Raw genomic sequence first — 19,544 nt, 5'->3', positions numbered from 1 at the left:
GCTCTTAGATAATGGGCTGTCTGTATAGTTTATGTGTAGCTCTGCACCATTAGCAGATTTATTTTTTCTATTAAAAAAACTTAAATGATTTCTCGGCCATTCGTTCTCCGCGTTTTATTTTGAACCTTGGTAGTTTGCACGCAATAGAAATGATTGTATTTTTTAATGTACATACAGCTGAGTCTGAAATTAAACATATCTTGCACAGTTATTTCTTTGTTGCTCTTTGGATACCATTTTAGAAAAGAAAGAAAACAACAACCTAGTTATAATTTATGAATACACCGCTTAATAAACCAGCTCTTTCACACACTGTATTCCAACTGAATACATTCTCATGCTAATGCCAGTCCTGTTACATGCTTGGGAAGGAATTTTAATGGAATGTACCATTTAGACAGCAGGTAAATACAAAAACTGAAACTGGAAAACCTTTTAAATAAACAGATTATCCGTATCATTCAAATTATAATAGTAATCCACTCTGTCTGTGCTTTTAAAGTGAGAAGCGTTTAATAAAGCATATCATCTCCCCCTCCCCTCTGGGATATTAGACTGCTCCATAGTCTTTTAATTCCTTCCAAGTGACCACAGTCTGTTACACTTGAGTGAGCAGTCATGTGTGTCTGCTAGTTGAGAGATCTGAAGGCATGTGATTGGTTAAGAAGTTGGCAGAGGATCAGTAGCTGTGTTGCACTGTGGTCAGACAATGCAGTTTCACTGCAGCAGGGTTACAGGCTGAGGGAGCGCTGACATGAAAGTACGCCTCACCTGGGACTCACGTCAGAGAGAGAAACTGCAGCCACAGCTGTGAAGCAAGGGGAAGAGCGAGTAACTAACCTGGGACATCATGGGAGGCTCTCTGTCCCATAATAAGAAGCCGAATGGGAGTACTAGCCCCAAACAGAAGCAAGGTAGCACGTAAGTGCAGAAACTTTCTCCGGATTCAGCATGTGCATTTTGCTGTTGATGCTATTTAGAGCAATTCCATGGATTCTTCCAGAAATACATATGTTTGCAATATGATTTGAAAATATATTTGTTCATAAGCTTAATGTGATGAAATACGGTTTCCTAAAAATGGTGCAGGAATAAAAGTGTAAGGGACAAATCCCTTTTTTACATTTCTTTTGCTTCCTGAACTAGCCAGGACTGTAGATTTACATTTCTAGCCTTGTACTGCACTAGTCGTGGTTGACAAGCAGGTTTTCAGAGCAGGAGTTTCAGGGAAGGTAAACAAACTTGTATGTGAACAATTGCATTTGTAATCGGTGTCTTTTTGTTTGACATATTCAAAGTATACTTCCTATAAACACGGCATGCTTAGAACATATCAGTGCAAATATATTATGGACCATTTGAATCAACTGGGCTGTGCCTTTTTGGTAAATGGAATCTTTGGGAATGCCATCCCATTCTGCATGAAAGTGCTGGCTCATTAACCCATTGAGTCCTGTGGTTCTTTTCATAGTACAATTGCATTGAGTTCTTGTGTTGTCCTTTGCTCAGCTCAGCAGGCCTTAACCCCCATGTGTCAACTTAACAGGGGTCTGCGTGGACAGTATTCGGGTTTGTTTTGCTCTGCCATGTAACCCTTTAAGAACCTGTCTTTTGGCCTGTACTGTGCGCATCTTTTAAATAATTTCAAATGCAGATATAATGGTAGCCTGCTGGAGGATAGTCCTTTTAAATGCCTTTCTATACAGACTTTATAGCAAGCTGTACTGTATTTATAGTGTGTGTGTGTGTTAGATGCATGCATGTCATGGTATAACCTTAAATAATTAATATTGATCTCCATGAAATAAATATGAAAATGTAGGATGACTAACACTGCAAGAGGCCTAATGTAGTTTTCTTATTAAAAATAATAATAATAATAATACGAATGCTTTCCTTTAAAGACCCAAAGGAATGATGAACAGTATTTGCTGCAAAGCCCTGCAGCTGGAAACTCTCCTCTACAGTCAATTTAGTTTTTACGGCTCTTTACCGCAGCTGTACAGTTACTCTGCAGCAGATCCATCTGCAGGACAGGCTAAACTGAAGCCCTGTAAAACTAGCTGGAGCTGGAAATCAAGCAGGTTGACTGGCACAACACTATGTTCTGGAACTTCTTTCATTTGAGTACATATGATTGAGTTGCAATATAACTGTTAAGAATTGTATCTGCATGTTGTTTCATATCCCACATAAGAAACTTTGAGCCATAGTTGTGAACCTTAAACTCATATCATTTAAAAACTGGTTTGTAAAATTGGGTTGGTGAATTACAGCTCCTGTTCATTTTAGTTTATGTTTTTTGGGTCATCTGAAAAATTAAAGTCAATCGAAGTATTGGGATGGAAATAAGACACCCTTTGCATAGCAGTTTGATCCCTTCCTGGTTTTAGTATTAGTTTGATAAGAGACACACCTTAGACACTGTGGCTAATCAAGCTCATAGTAAAACCTGGAATGGGTGAAACTGCTATATAATAGGAATCTAATTGTCCTCCATGTAGTACTTGTAGTAAAAAGTTGATTTTGCTGTGTGTTTTTGTTTTGTTTTTGCTTCTTTGCAATTTTAAATTAATGACCACTGGGGATTTACAATCCTCTAGAGATCTGCTTATCAAACTGTGATGAAACTTGCTTCAGATGTTGTTAAATGATAATGCTTGACACGGTGAAGGCACACAGGTTTAGTTTGCCTTGAAGTCTGCTGAACAGTTTGATAGAAATGCACCAGTATGTTAAAAAGGTATTCTGGAGACACGAAAGAAAGTTTGTATAATAGGTAGGGGTGTTAATAGTTTAGAGGTCAAACATCAGCCCAGAGTTAAACATTAACAATTTTTGCCTAAATATTTATCTGCTGTCAACCGTGTCAGAAAGCCTTGGCCTCAGTATTTACAGAACAGTAAGTGTGCAGGTAAGCCAGTTTATTTTCAGGGTCAGTGTTTATTCAGTCACAGTCTTTTCCATGTGCAATGACATGCTGTACATATACAGCCTTGTACACCAACACAAACGGCAGTCATATTTAAAAAGGGATGGCTTGTGATTATAAAAATACCCAATACAGTATGTTAAAGTTTAAACCTGTTTTACTAAAGTTACGCTATAACAATCAATTGCTTACGTCAACCAGTAGTCTTTCTATAATGACACTCAGTAGCGTAAGTATATATATACAAATGTTTTGCAAACAAACAAATAAAATCTCCTCAGGAACAGGGGTTTTGTTCAATATGAGGCCGAGTGCTACAGTAAAATAGGGGATTTGATTAGAGTGTATCTCAAGCCTTTTATTGTCCCACAGAACAACAGTATAAACCTGTAATTTCACATCCTGAATGGCAATTAACCACCATGTGCCCCCATAATTAGCTTGTCTTGTCTTATTCTAATCCTTATGAAATGAACCGTGCTGTAGCTGAATAGATAGATAGATAATAGATATAAATAGTAGCTGTGAAGTTATATCATTTCTAGTGGCTAAGCTTTTAATCTGTTACATTTTGAGTGCATTTGGATAGATTTATAGTAATTAAAAACAGCACACGGGTGCCAGTTTCTTGAGTTTTGCTATAGACACTAATAATGAAGTGATTAATTCCACAGGCACGCTCTGAAGCACCCTGCAAAATGCCTGTCCTTGCTACTGTCCTCTATCATGCCTCTTGTGAATGCTGTTGGATCTTTTACCCATTTCAGGACTGTTGTGCTTTATAGTACAGCAGTGATCACATGATTAACCTGTTTGTTTCACATCTTCTAAACTTATAGGCAGCCTCTCCCATACACAGCGAATATTTGTAGTTGGGGGAAAATTGCAGTTGCTTACTTCATTCATTGGGACTGAGTGTGGTGTAAGGCTTCTAAAACCTTATCATCAGGCTTTATAACAAATATTTAATCACATAATACAACAGTGATTATTCAGAACAATACTGCATGTTTGTACCTAGGTGGTTTTTAACAGGATAGCGAAAGTCAGCATAGACTGAAAGAGGTACTCAAACTTGCTAAATCGATGGGATTGTGAAAATAGTTATGGCTGCGCATTTGTTTACTGCATGTGTATATTTGGAAGGCAACTATAACTGAAATATTGTGCTCGTAATTTTTGCTAGTCAATCATATTTTACAAATATTTGCAATAACAAAAAAAAAAAAAAAAAAAAAAGATTTAATTCACATGTTTTTACCAGCCGTGAATTCACAAGATTCTTGGTACAATGAACTCATTTTCTGCTAAATTCAAGCTGCTGTAGTGCTGTAAGAAAGCTTATTGTGTGTGTGTGTGTTGATGCAGCATCATTCAGCCCATGAGTATAGCTCACTGTAACACTATGATTCTTGTTCTGCTGCTCCTCGTGGTGTTCTGCCTCCTTGGAGAAAATGAGATGGTTCATCCTAATGGAAATTACCCTGTGATATACTTGCACAAATAACTTATTGGATGTCTTTTTATCTTTATTGCAATTGATTGAATTCATGAAAACAGACTTCAGCTTTTTCATCATATTGTGACTAACACATCCCTAACGTCAACACTCAGTCATACAATATTAAATAATATTAAAGAAACTTTTGAAAAATACACTGGGGTCTAAAGCTCATAAACTGGCTTAATTGCAGATATCTTTGGCATTTTAGATCTGCCACTGCTTTAGTTCATTACAATATATGTGAATGCACAATTGAAATGAAGTGAAGATGGAGGGTAGGGTGCACTTCTTTACACAGCTTGGTGAGCATATGGAATGGGTTCTTATTGATTCTGAATCATTGCAAATCAATTAAGACCCCACAAAGTTTAAAGATTACCAGCTACTAGGAACCGGAGAAGCACTGATGGGCTGAATGGCCTCCTTGTTCTAGATTCTGTTTTTTTACAGGGTCTATCATCTGTCTGGAACAATGACTTCACCTTAATTGTGTCATTTTTTTCACACGCAGTTGAAGAGTGTCAGAGAGTTTTATTAACTGCCTGCCAACACTATAGTTCGTGGTCAGAATTTTAAAAAGGCAATCCAGAAAATTAGATTATTGATCTGCGCTAGTGTAGTTCTTAACCACCTTTTTCATTACATTATCGGAATAAAGTGTGTGCGTTTTTATGTTGCTGATATTATAAGTTAATTATAAATAAAGTCAACGTGAATGCTGGTTAGAAGAAGAACCTATACAGGGTTATTAAAACTCGGTGGTCTACATCTTTTCACCTTGCTGGAATCCCAGCGATATAGTTGCTGGTAATTTTCTAATTCTGTATGTAGCGCATGATTTTATAGTGGTCTTGTATGAGGTAAAGAAGTATTAATAACCTTCAATAGACCCCATTCTGAAATCCATCTACATTTTTCTTCTGGATGAAGCAATTGTTAGTTGGTTGAGACATTACAATTGCAATCTAATACATGTGTGTTGTTGAACCCCCAAGAGATGAACCGCACTAGTTTTACAATGAGGGTCTAGTGAAGCTTTAACTGTCAACTTTCAAGATTATAGATAGGTACGTAACCAGCATAGTCTCAACAAAATGCCCTGTTACTTAGACATGGAATTAGATGTATTTAATGGGACATTTGTACTCTGGACAACCTATTGTTGTAGAAACTGAGAACATTGATATGGCTTCTATGTCTCTCTCTCTCTCTTAAGTCCTGGATTATGAAAACCTTGCAATTATTTTGACGATTTTTCCAAATATTCATACATTATAAGCAACTGCTATTGAAGACTGTGTGTGCACATCAATGTCACATTTTATATGCATAGCAAAGTCAATGAAAATGACTCTACATGTTAAATCAGTACTACCGTTTTATTGAAGTTTACTCTTTTTAAAACCCCTATTAATCTGTGTAAAACATTTATTCCCCTTACTTGAAGTTTCCCTGTTTAAGAAACAGGTGTAACTGCACAACATGTGATTTAAAGCATCATTTATTTTACATTATCACATTCAATAATTCATGCCTTCTCATTACAGCAGAGGTCTCCAACCCTGGTCCTGGAGAGCCCCAATCCAGCAGGTTTTCAAGGGGTCTTTATATGATCTGTGGCTAAAGATCTGGAACACCTGTTGATCTTGACTAATTAAGCCAATAATTGGTTGAAAATGAAAACCAGCAGCCACAGTAGCTCTCCAGGACCAGGGTTGGAGTCACCTGCATTACAGCATAGAGGAAAATGGGACCCAATATTGCCAGCTTTAAACCCCACAAAACTTCCAATTTTGCTCCCAGTGCTACAATTTGTATTGGGCTACATTTGACTTTTTCTAGGAAGAGTTAAAATCCCCCTGTCTCTTTAAATCAACCACTGTCTTGCAGTTCACCGAACATGAACTACACCTGCATGGCTATTAAATATAGACTGTTGGCTTTAATACTGTGGCCTGACTTGGAGAACAAGCCCAGTGTACTCTCAATGGGTGTAAAGCTTTATATATATATATATATATATATATATATATATATATATATATATATATATATATATATATATATTATAATATATACTAGAATTGAGCAGCTTTGGCTAAATAAATATTACAAGCCAGGGAACTCCCATGTCCTGTTTGTCACAGACATGTCAATACTGTTATTGGCAGCTCCCAAGGAGGGATTACTTATTGCAGTTGTGATCCATGCCCTGCAATCATGCTTAATTGTGTACCTTAATATTATTCTTTGTCATAGAAAGTGTTGAGAGATCTAGCATCAAATAACGTTTTCATATTCGAGTCATTTTATTGATGAATGTATTGATGGATTTTTTTTTAGTAGATCACATTTCAGGATCTGTCTTGCATTCACCTTTCATTCAAATATACTTTCTGATCCCTACATTGCACTTGTTATATAAACAGAATGTGTCATTATATATTTCCCAGTTTAGCCTCATGTGGATTCTACTTCATTAATAGAAATATCTTGTTGGTTGTCCAGTTTCTCTGGATTCCTCAAAGATAGTTACAGCTATAGGGACCTAAATATTTCAAGTATGTACAATTTGACATTTAGATTAGTTGTTTATCATTACAAGTCATGTCTTCAATAGAACGCATTAACCGCAAATAGACAGAATTTTGAGCGTAGAATGTTGCACTCAGAATGTCAGTGATATTCTAAACCTTTAAACCAATACATGCTATAGAAACAGAGTGGCTGAGAAACACACTCAACGTGAGATTAGAGGTAGCTGCTAAACATACATACGAGTAATGTATACTTACAATCAGTCATACTTGATGTGAACCAGTTATTGAAATAATGCATTCAAAATGTAGTGACTACGTATTGGATGCTGTTCTGTATATTATTATATTATTCTGGGTAGTATTTCTCTTAAATTAATTAGCTGACCTTTTTGCAGCACCAGTTTGCAGGCTCTTCAGAAAGCTATTGTACCTGAGAATGCAGTACCCACCCAGTCCCTGTAGAGGGCTCTTTTTTACACATTTTTCACATTGATGTGGTGTAAGTGTGTCTCAATCTACATGGTCTACTCTGTTACTAATGAATTACAACTTTCCAGATGCACCCCTGAGATGACATCTGGGAGTATGATTTTTGTAAACTACTTTGTGATGCAGTGGGGTTCTGTGTGATGTCACAGATGCTTGTTGTGGTTACAGGCGGATGTCATCAGGCCCAGTGTATTGTGATGTCATCGCTCTGTGTTGATGGCAGACAGGCGGTCAATGCACAACTTACATTTTGTGAGAGTTGGTTTTGTTTTAGGCCTGTGATAAAAATGTTGCTTTTTATGTTCTATGGACCTGCTCCTGTTGCACTAACGCTTCTGAAAGGAAACACTCCAGTGTCCAGGTATGTGAGACTCTCAGCTGTGTAAATATCTGAAGCAGCAACTGAGTTAAGGTATGATTTGTGGTATAAAATGGCATTGTTTTCATTTTCTAATTGTTAATTTTGACTTGAGGAAACCGTGACTGCTATTGCGTTTTCAAAAAAAAATTAAAAATAAACTGGAGTAAAGGACAGATTTCTTTTGTAAGCTGCCACAGATCTCAGTTAATTTCTTATTTCTTATAAATGGTATCAGCTTTCTTCTTTATCATTACTATGAAAGGTTGTGGTGTTTGCTGCATAGCAGAAGTAGACAGTTTAACACCAGGAATGTATTGAACTGTTTTTTTTTTTTATTTATTTATGTGTGTGCGGTGGGGGTGGAGGGGGGGATGTTGAAATTCCCTGTTGACTGTATTTAGTGGAGGTGTACACGTATGTATAAGTAACATCTATTTATAATGTCACACTATTCTAACTCCATGGATACAGTTACACACAGGTGGGATTTTGTGAGGTGCACAGAACATGTTCCATGTGAATAGAAACAGGTTCTGGGGTCTGACAGGGCTGAGTCTGTGCACATGTATGTTTAGTTAGAATCCCTTTGCAGTGAGACAGGTGTAGAAGGTGGCCAGGCGTTAATTGTTATTGATTGTCAATTAGCCCTGGCTATCTGCTGTAAGAGGAGCTGAGATGCCAGTCCTTTGTTCTTTTGCAAGCCTGAGAGGGATTGGCTGAAGGCTCCCGACTGTGTGTCTGAACCAGGGCGAGAGAAGCAAGTACCAAGTGTGTTACCTTCAAGAATAGGGATTAGTTTAGGGGGTTCTAATCCCACCCCAGTGTGTGTTGGGGAGAAGGTTCCTGCAGCGGGACCTCCCTTTTAGTGTGAGCAGCGCTGAGCCAATGTTTGGCAAACTTTCATCCATGCTTTGTTTTACCTTTTTTGTATTTACCATTTTCATTACACTTTGGGTGCGCTAAGTAACTGAGTGCCTCGGAGTGAGAATTTTTCAGCTCACTCAGATCACTGATGAAATCTGCTCTGTAGCGCTCTGAGCTGCTCAGAAGGAGAGGAACTGAACATGCCGTTAAGTGGGTTCTTTCAGTGAGCTGCTCCGAGCGGCTCCCTTACTTAACTTGCCTTGTGTTTGTACATGTCCTCCCACAGTGGTAGGCCCACCTACCACTGTAACAGAGTTGCAATATTGTAAATAAAACCTGGAGACACCTGTGCTGGGGTTTCAGCATCAGCTTGTGTGTGACTCCTCTCTCTCGCAGTGGGGTCCCCTGCTACAGGGTATAAAGCAGACTGAAATGTTGGTCTCACAAAATCGACTCTTAAATGTACTGTTACAAGTCTGTGACTGTAGTGACGTCACAATATTTGCTTTTGCATAATTAGCTTTCAGCGTCAAAGACCGTGGTTATACCCTGCAAGGATGTCGCTTGAGACTTGAGGTGTATGAATACATGGATGCATCTTAACCCTTCTATACTCAGGGTGAATTTCTTTAGTGGTGGGTCTGCTTTGTCATGTCACTGTCCTCTCCATCTCTTCCGGAGTTTGCTTTTTTTAGAGCTGTTTCCTGGGTACAGTCTGCAATGTTTTCTTTATGAAGAAACATGTTGAGAATACAGTGGGGAGCTGTTTTGAAATTTGGGTGGGTAATGGTAAACAACAAGAACCAGTAATAGAGACGCAAAACACAGACAGACAGTAAGGCCGGGAGTGAAGCCAGGCCCTGTCCTGGCAACTCCACCACTACTGGGCTGATTAGTTTGAGATGCCAGTCCTGTTTCGGGGGCCAAAGGGAAATAAAGGTGATCTCTTGTGTTTACTGTTATCCCACATACATAGCATGTGTTGCAGGCTGCCATGATATTTATTATGTGATGTATTTTGGTCTTTAAGGAGTGGAGGTTGGAGGATCTCTTTGTTTCATATTTATGAATATATTGATGCTTTGGAAAATAGATTCTAAAAGTATTTGAATGCAGTGGTAATCTTTGTTTGTGGGGCAAATTGCTGTTTCTTTTTTTTTTTTTTACCTATAAATAATGGCTTATTAACTGAAAGAAGGAATGCCAATATACTATAAAGTTGTTTTATTGTGGATTTTATTGTGTTTTGCTAGAAATTATTTGTTGGGTACTGCAGTTGCAGACCTACAGATTTAAGCTGACAAAAGCAGAATTCTTCAGCATTAATAATGATGCCCCTGTTTCAGCTGCAGTGTAAGCATGCTGATTTAGGTATGGATTAAGTTTGCTGCTGAGGTAGACAGAAAGTGTTTTGTGGGTGAGTGACAAGGATTGACCAGCAGAGGGCGTCTTTTCTACTGGAAAGAAGTTAGAAGTTTGCTTCCCAGTGTGTCACAGAAATGTACTGCATTCTGCTAATTTAATATGCTTCTGAGCTGTATCTCAAGGGCATGTTTTGGGTGTGTACAATTAAGTTTTAATGTTACAATGGAACAGGACCATACAGAATACAGTATACAAATTATTCCATGCCAGATCAGCATATCCAAACAAAGGACAAGGGTTGCCTTCAAGTGACAGCTGTTTCATCTTTAATGGAACTACTATAGAGAATATTTAAAAAAAATTAACTTGCCACATCATTTTTTTTACATGTATATTGAATCCTATGTAGGCAGTTGTGCTAATTTTAAGGTCCTACTTTGCATTATTTTTTTAATAAGACTGTGTTCAGTTGTTGTTTAGTATTATGATATATGTGTGTGTGTGTGCGAGTGTGTGTGTGTGTGTGTGTGTGTATATATATATATATAAAAAGATGACATTGTATAATATTAGCGCTTGTGTTAAAATGGTGAAACAACTTCCACAGTATTTTTTGCTATTGCTTATAGACAAAATTCTTGTCATGGTCATTGTGACTAAATTATGTGTGCTTGTTAATTAATACCCATCTACATTATTAGAAAGTGGAACTGTGTTCTACTGCTCACGAAAAGCACCGGCCTCGGGCAGACCACACCTACAGAAGTTTGTTTCCAGCCACAGGTTTGGGACTCAGCTTTAATGGAAAGTGAAATCCCCCTGCACATTCCACTCCAAATAGAAAACATCTGGAGAGCAGAAATTCCACCCTCTGACTTTGAGGGTTTGAGTTCTCATTGTGGGTTGTTCATGCTGCACTGTCAGCATTTTCTATATGCTCCCAGCTATTAGTGGTGCCATTGGGAGAGTGTTGTGTAAGAGCTCTGGTTCCCTGCCCATTCGAACTTCTGAAGGCTTGCAGTGCGTCCGTCTATGCTCGTCAGTTTTCAGGTCGTCTAAATGGAGAGTGGGATCAGTTCTGCATTCAGCTGACTAGCCACTGTGACTAGATAATTAGGTCCTGTTGATATGGGATCACATGACACTTATTAAGCTTCGTTTTGGCTGAATCATTAGGTCTATCTGAAGATTGTAGTACATCTTATTTAATGAAGGGGTGAAAGTACAGTAAACAATATATATGGGCCAGAGAACATCTGAGGTGGTGGCAAAGAGAGTGGTGGAGTGTTTTATTCACTGATGAATGACGCTTTGCCCTTGACAGGCCTGACAGAAGACAACGTGTGTGGAGACGTCGTGGTGAGCATTATGCTGACTGTTGCATTGTTCAAGCCAACCAGTGGGGCGGTGGAAGTGTGATGATGTGGGGAAGAATCTCCTTTAACACAAAAAAGCCTTTGGTGCAGATTGAGGGCAACCTTGTTGCTCAGCGAAACATTGACAAAGTCCTTGAGGCAACAGTTTTTCTGTTCTTGCAAGCTAGTCCGGAAGTGTCGATTTTCCAGCAGGACAATGCAAGGCCACACAGTGCTAGGATTAGAATTGCACCACTCCAAGAAAACAGCTCGAGGTCTTGCCGTGGCCAGCTTTTTCTCCTAACCTGACCAATGGAACATCTGTGGGACCAAATCGCCATTTTCTGTGATTTTTGTTTGATATTTATGTGTGAAATATTTGATTTAAATCCATTAGGCCTGAATGCTGAATTTCTTTTGTGCATCAGTATAGATTTTCAAAAGAGTGTGACTTTTCAACTTTGGCCTATAAGGGTTCTTAATGTCCAAACTGACTGCATAGGACCCTACACCTTTAGTTGGGAGGTGATGTGAATGTGAAAGCAAGCCCAGGACACTTAAAAATGCAATGTGGAAGCAGCATCTAATCTAGCAGGCAGATGCAAACAGTTGTCATCCTAACAGAAAAGCTTGAAAAGCCCATTGGAATAACATTATACCACATTATTACTAAAAAAATAAATAAAAAAAAAACCCTGTAACAGAAATCTACAGCATTTCCAGCTGTGGCAACACCATGGAACAGATTGCACAGCTGTCCTCATTAGTTCCATAGTTCTGATATGGTTATAAGCCTATTTTGGAGTATTTGCATTTTTCCCAGTCAGAAAAGTCTACAAAAAACTACATATGAGTTATCCATAAAATCTACAGGCAAACCTGCCTACAGTACGTGAATTTATTTCATGCTCATCTGTCCTGCATGATTCAACTTCTATTGAATCCGGGACTGTGGATGTACACACTGACAACACAGGTACCATACTTGCAGAGTTATTTAAACTTATATTTGTATTTATAAATTGTTTTGCCAAACCAATATTGTTCCACAAACCTCTGCATTAAAACTGTTCCAAAGTTGTTGTTTTTTCCATCTAACCTCCAATAACGTTTCCATACATCTTTATTCACACACATTTCCGTGGTTCTGTGTACTTTTTATGTGTGTTTTGTTCCATGGAAATAGACATTCTCTGTAGAAGAAATGTGGATATTTGAAGTGCAGGATAGCAATGCACTGCACTGTCTCTGCATTGCCTTTAGAATATATTTTGGTAAAGGCCCTTTTTATGCTGATGGAGTGGATTTTTCTTTTGTGTGTGTGTGTGTGTGTGTTTTTAATAAATACAGTTTAATATGTATATTTCCAAGCTGGTTAACTGTGATAAAAACCCAAGATCAGAAATGCTGCTGGAAATAGGCACTGTGTCCTGTTTCAGAAAGGTTATCACACTCTTTCTCTACCTACAAATTAGTCTCAAATTGCCCTAAGCATTCCTACAGAGACACAAAGGATTCCTAAGATTCTTAAGTCAGACAGTTGCACAGCCTTTGCTAGACCCAAGACCCAACACTTTCACCACATCAATCTCTGGTGCTTTGGAGAAAGAAAAAACCCTGCTGTTCAGTTCAATTCTTTATTACATTAGCAGAATTATCATAATACCAAGGGGGGACTTTACACAAAAATATAAATCCTTGGTGTCTGTTTATTCCATCTGTAGTTTGGCAGACAGATGTTGATAGTCCGGTTGTCTCTGAATTAAGTTTTAGCCCTCAGGGGTCGGCACACAAGCGAACCTTACTTGAAGCCTGCACCCCCACGAGGTTACACTGTGCACCCCATTGTCATGCTCCTCTTTCTGCTCGCAGCAGTAGGCGGTTGTATCAGATTTTTAAGCTCTGTTCTTTAGCCAAGTAGACAGAAGAGAAGAGGTTTTCAATTCATTGTGAAGTCAGTTGCCATGGTGCTGACCAAAATACTTTCTTCCAGTAATCCTTCTGTTTCCTTTGTTTTTTTTACCACAGTTCTTTAGCATGTTTCTGCTAGAAGTGGTAGGGCACTGCTGGTAGAGTTAAAGGAACACACTCCAAGTGAATCTAAATAAAAGATGATTTAGTTAGATAACTGATATTTGACGCCCATACCAAGATGCTGTTTAAACACCAAATCGCACTTGTCAAAATAAGCAAATGTGTCTATGACTTTCTTTTTCAATTTCTGTGCTTACAAAGTGCTTTTTATAAAACTACCCATTTTTCTTGGTCAAAAAATTAAAGCTTGCTCCACCCTTTTTTCCTAAATTTTAAATAAACATACACTGGCAGTCAAAATGATGGGCACACCTGTACATCTTACTGAAATCCTACAAAGAAAGGAAAGCTATAGAGTGCACACCCCTCTGTCAGTCACAAGACTACAGACCGCTTTCAGAACCTGAACTAATTGAGACAAGGGAGCCGTGTGAAAATCTGGGTACTTTTAATGGCGAGCCAGCAAGAGTGTAGAGGAGGCGTGTACAATGTGAGTTACCATGGCTCCAAGGAAGGAGATCAAATATGATAATTGTGTATCCATACTTACCCTTCATAAAGAAGGGTATTCCGTGAGAGAAATTGCAAGAGAAGTCAGTGATTTGCATGATGGAGTGCCGACCCCAATCAACAGATCCAGAAAAACTAGAAGCTATGCAAACAAAAGTTACCGAGGCAGAAAGAGGAAAACGAGAAGACAGATTGATTGTTCAAGTCCAAGAAAAGAGGAAAAACAGGCGAGAGAATGTCAGGATGTAGTGTAGTGCCAACAATAAAACATGGAGTGGGTAACGTGAGGGGGTTGTTTTGTAGTAAAAATAGAAGGTACGTTTGTAAAGGAACAATATAACTCCATTCTTCAACATCCTTCAATACCATCAGGAAAGGCACTTGTGGGTGAAGGGTTTGTTTATCAACATGATAATGACCCTAAGGATGCAGCCAGACCTCAATTACTCAAATCAGAAAGAATAACAGGTTTTGAAATTGATATGCTGACATTAACCTCATTGGGATATTATGGGATGAGCTTGACGGGAAAGTAAAAAAAGAGGCGAGCAACCAACATAAATATGCTCTGGAAGATGATTAGGACTGAATGGACAAAAATAGATGGCGATACACTGCTAATGTTGTGTGACAGAATGGGGGAGTATGTGCAGATTTATATTTTCATATAAATCAGTACTCTCTGCTGATTCTTCCTTTTTTGGTTGTATTTCATAAAAATATCCAGGTGTCTCCATAACTGTGACTGCCAGTGTGTTTTATATAGTGTATATTGACATTTTAAGACTCTTTAAAATTATATATGTAGGTGACCTAAAACACTGGTATTCTGTTATTTTTTTATTTCACTTTACAAAAGTGAAATATGTTTTTTATTGGAACCGAAGCTTTATAAACTATCATACGTCTAAATCCTTCTGATTCCTATGAAATCCTAGTTAAGCCAACGTTTGGTCACCCCGTATTAAGTTTACAGACAATGCATACTAAGCTATACAGATTTGTTGCCATGTCCTAATACAGGCTACGCTTCAGAGATGTGGGATCTCTTAAGTCATAAACTATAGAATGCCAACTAACTGTGCAACTCCATGGCAATCTGAGGCAGAGGCTTTGTGCTTTTGTAACAAATATAAATAGACACTTTCAGCTGTCTGTGTGTAACATTAAAATGCATGTAGCTTCAAATGTACATTTTTTCCCCTATTTTATGATGTGTGTAGTCACTCCGAACGCTTGCAGACATGACATTTTTAACCTACTTCTTTTGGGGGGAAAAAAAAAAAATCTGTATAAAAATACATTTTTCCTTCTAAAGTTTGCAAAAATTTTAATTTATATATGTTCCTTAGTTCTGGTCCCTCAGTGGAAAGTGGTAGCTAAAAACTAATGAAAGGATCTGTTTGAAAGATTTTCAGTTCTGCAGCATCAGGGGGTAGCACATTTATATGCTTTATTAGTTCAATGCATCAATATTATTAAATCAATCTGTATTTCTTATATAGTGCCATTTGTGATAAATCACCTCAAAGGGCTTTACAGATTAAAAAAAACAAAAAAAAAATTGAGAAACAGTAAAAGATGATGAAATCCCCCTTTTAAATTACATACAATAAAATGAAAAAAAAAAAATTCTTACTTTACAAAGACAACAATAAGTAATATAAAATAGGATGATATATTTCCCTTATACACATGCTAAATTATAAAAGTGGACATTTAATCTTGCTTTAAAAGCAGCAGGAGATGGTGCCTCCCTTATAACTGGTGACAGATCATTCCACGACTTTATCAGGAGCTCAACAGCATTGAATCCCATTAAATTCAACGTGGGGATACGAATGGGAGGATGACTAACAGGAGTGATATTAAGCAGGTTGACTGATAGTTTCTAGGAAAGATAAAAGCACTTCAGACTTTTTAATAAGATTTGTGTGACAAAATGCGTAACCACAGTGATTCCATTATACCAATGACCCTTTTAGTACATAGCAGCCCTGTTTGGGGCACTATATAACGGCAGTAAAACATGAATTTATTTATTATTGTTTTAGTTACTGGGACTGACTGTGAGTCATGCTTGGTGTAAAACTCATTGAAAGATACTCCATCACAAAAATATAGGAAACAAATACGGTTGGCATCGAATCAGTCCAGATGGCAGACGGAAATGAAGCACAATAAGCTTGTACAGTACAGGCAAAGGGTGTAAATAACATATTTTGAACTTGGCTAGTATCCGACTAATCAAGTCGAATAATAAGGTGCTTTGTAGTCCTCACAAGTCTCATTTAAGCTGGTTCCTCTATTGCTTTCACAAAGCACAAAGGCTTTTAAATGCAATTAATAAATAGCTTGACTGAGTCAATTCATTAAAGTAAACTGGAGAGAAATACAGTACACCGATTTCCCCACCCCGTGTATGTTACTATATGACCAAATGTTCATGTTTCTTATTAGTATTCCCATGTTTGATCCTTGTGATTGCATATTCCTTATATCTGCATGCAAATGTGATGCAAATGAGTAATTAATTAATGGAAATCCAACTCTGGTGGATATCATGAGACAATGTGTGCTTTCAGAGGAGACAGGAGCCCCCCCCCCCCCCCCAACCCCAACACACTCTTGACTGTTTCTGTTGTAAAACTGAAAACATTTTAAGCTTGTGGCTAAAATAATTTCCCCTTTTAAGGATTAGGTTTGTGTGTTTTTTCTTTGATGGCTCAGTCTTGTAAACCTGCAATTATTATTGGTGAACTGCAAGGTTTCTCTTAAAGGTTGAGTGTTGAAGTATGTGCAAGGAGTGATCATTAGTAGCATTAAAAAAAAAAAAAAAAGAAAACGATTAAAAAAAAAAAATCAATCACTGTAGATTACCGTAATGTGTCTTTTTAGATAAACAGTGAGCCCTACAAAATGGTAATAGTTCTGATGAGGTAAGACTTTATTTTTTTAGCTCGATGTACTTTTAATTAATTTCGCACCTGCACAAGGGATACATAGATGTCTACAGTTGTTTATTTTAAACAATTTATTTGCAAAACTCCAAAAATGCCAATTCATAAGTATTCATACCCTTTGATGCTATGATAGTATTGTCTACAAGGTGCTAGAAGTTTCAATATGATAATGCAGTCCCTAATTCTAGAAAAGTCTAGAAAATGCTGGATTGTAGGAGAACATTCTTAGAGAGTATAAAAGGCTTAGGTGTAGGATGAGTGCTGTCATTACCAATAAGTCAATATGGGGGAAAAAGTAAAATGCTATCTGAAGACCTTAGGCAGAAAAGTATTTATTGTCATAAAACTGAAGAAGGATAAAATAACATTTCCAAGCATTTGAGTATCCCAATTTCAACTATTGTTTCTATTATCAAGAAGTACAACACTCATGGTACTGTCACAATGCTCCCTCGGTCTGGAAGAAAGAAAGTTCGTTCACCAAGAACAAGCAGAAGAATTGTGAGGAAGGTTAATAACAGATTGACTGCCTAAGATATTCAGAGTGAACTGGCTGCAAGTGGGACTGGGGTTTCCATTTCAACCAGGTCGAGGATTGCATGGTGAAGGTCTCAACGGTCGCAGGCCAAGGAGAAAGCAACTCTTAGGAAAACTTCACAAGGACAATCGCTTAAAGTTTGCAAAATGGCATTTGAATGATGAATATGAGTTCTGGTGAAAGGTTTTGTGGAGTGATTTAAACAAAAACCAAGCTATTTGATCATGCTGATAGTCGTTACGTTTGGAGAAAGTCTGGTGAGGGGTACAAGGAAAAAAAACACCATACCTACTGTCAAGCATGGAGGTGGTAATATCCTTCTATGTGGCTGTTTTTCCTCTAATGGCACAGGAAATGTAGTTCCAATACATGGTAAAATGGATCCCATAGCATACCAAAATATATTGACCAACTATCTGAAACCCTCTACTACAAAACTTGGTTTAAAACGCAACTCGACGTTCCAACATGACAAATATCCAAAAAGCACACATCAAAATCTACTTCAGAATGGTTAAAGAAGAATAAAATCAAGGTTCTGGAATGGCCTCGTCAAAGTCTCGATCTAAATCTGATTGAAAATCTTTGGTATGAGTTGAAGAAGGCTGTTCACAAGAGAGGTCCTCGGAATTTAAATGGATCTGCAATTCCAAGGCCACCTCCCTGGCGGGAGCAACAACGGGCAGATGCTCGAGGCTTGGCCATGGTGGAGATACCGCTGAACCACCAGGGGGAGCACAGCAACAGGCAGGGGGAGCCCAAGCGACGTCTGTCCACCATAACGCGACGTCTGGGGCTTCAGGGGAAGTGAAGCAGGGGACCAGGCGAGGGACTGTGCCTGATGGTGCTCCGGCCTGGTCTCTAGGTCCAGCGGCTGGAGGTCCAGGCACTCTGGCAGGATGTTCGAGAGCACGGGGTAATCTGACATAAAAGCGATCCGTCGTTTGGACATTGTTGTTTTTGTCAGTTCCTTGGCCTTGTGCTCCAAACATTTCCTTTACAATTTCAATGGCACATGGCATTATCAATTCAGCAATCATTACTTTTTTCTTTGCTTCAGCAATTTTCTGCTCCACTATGTACAATGTCACAACAAGTTTTTGTTCCACAGTAATTGTGGATTTCATTACAGCTCTTTAGTACCAAGCAGTTCCTTAGCTTTTCACAAAAAAAATGAGTGTTGGTTGTTTTTATTTATAAAATGGGTTGAGAGATATCTGCATCCTGATTGGCTGATAGGCGTTCCAAGCCACTGAATTGTTACAGTGTAACCAACGGGTAAAAACAAGTCCCAGCAACTAAGACTTTTTACTAACAGATATTATTGCGCGGAGCATTTTAAGAACGTCTAAAAGAATAATTTTGAATTGGCCGCCTTATTTTCCCACAAAAAAACATAATAATAATAATACAGTGTCAGACTTCCTCCATGTAAATTTGAACTTCTTTGGTGACTTCAATGTCCACACATTCCTGGAGGATTTAAACCCGCAACAGTTCGGTACCGGAACCGATAGTAATAATTTTAAAAACCTCTCTCTCTCTCTCTCTCTCTCTCTCTCTCTCAGTACTGCTGAAATTAATACAATTGAAGCCAATAAAGAAGAGAGGAATACTAAAAAGTAACCATTTGGGCTGTGTCAGTTTTTAATGATTGATCAGCCCAAACTAAAAATAATATGGACTGGAACACTGCATCTAAGACTCAAATAAACAAAGTTTTAAGAAGTTTCTTTACTGAAATCGTTTTTCAAATTCTCCCACAGTGGGATGATCTATAAACGTAATTTCAGATACCCACTTTAAAACAGCAAACAGCGTCTTCATTTCTGTCCTGAAAACTTACACACGACAACAAAAATACATCACCCTGCTGTATCCCAAACAGACTTAAACAGACTTAAGTCATCAGTTCTCAGGACGCAGATATCTCCCAACCCATTTTGTTGTTATAAGGTCATTTAAGAAGCTGTTGGGCACCAGCTGAGAAAGACAGGAAGTCCTCCTCTCTGCAGTACCGTCGTTAACTCGTAAGCAAAAGGTAGAAACAAACTCCCCTACTCACCAAACAGTATCACCTACAGCACAA

The 19,544-nt window shown here is 38.2% G+C and overlaps 1 protein-coding gene across 1 annotated transcript in view; it reads left to right on the top strand.

The window, feature by feature from the left end:
• Positions 1–722: 722 nt before the first annotated feature.
• Positions 723–19,544, top strand: part of LOC121303062 (transforming acidic coiled-coil-containing protein 1-like) — a 54,205-nt gene continuing 35,383 nt past the window's right edge. Inside the window, exon 1 of the mRNA XM_041233465.1 lies at positions 723–921. Within this exon, the coding sequence (XP_041089399.1) occupies positions 851–921 (71 nt within the window). The 5' untranslated portion in view covers positions 723–850. The remainder of the gene's footprint in view (positions 922–19,544) is intronic.

This window comes from Polyodon spathula, chromosome 31, assembly GCF_017654505.1.
Source record: "Polyodon spathula isolate WHYD16114869_AA chromosome 31, ASM1765450v1, whole genome shotgun sequence".
Classification (NCBI taxonomy): domain Eukaryota; kingdom Metazoa; phylum Chordata; class Actinopteri; order Acipenseriformes; family Polyodontidae; genus Polyodon; species Polyodon spathula.
The sequence above is the reverse complement of the archived record's forward strand: the minus strand, read 5'-3'. Positions and strand labels throughout refer to the sequence as shown.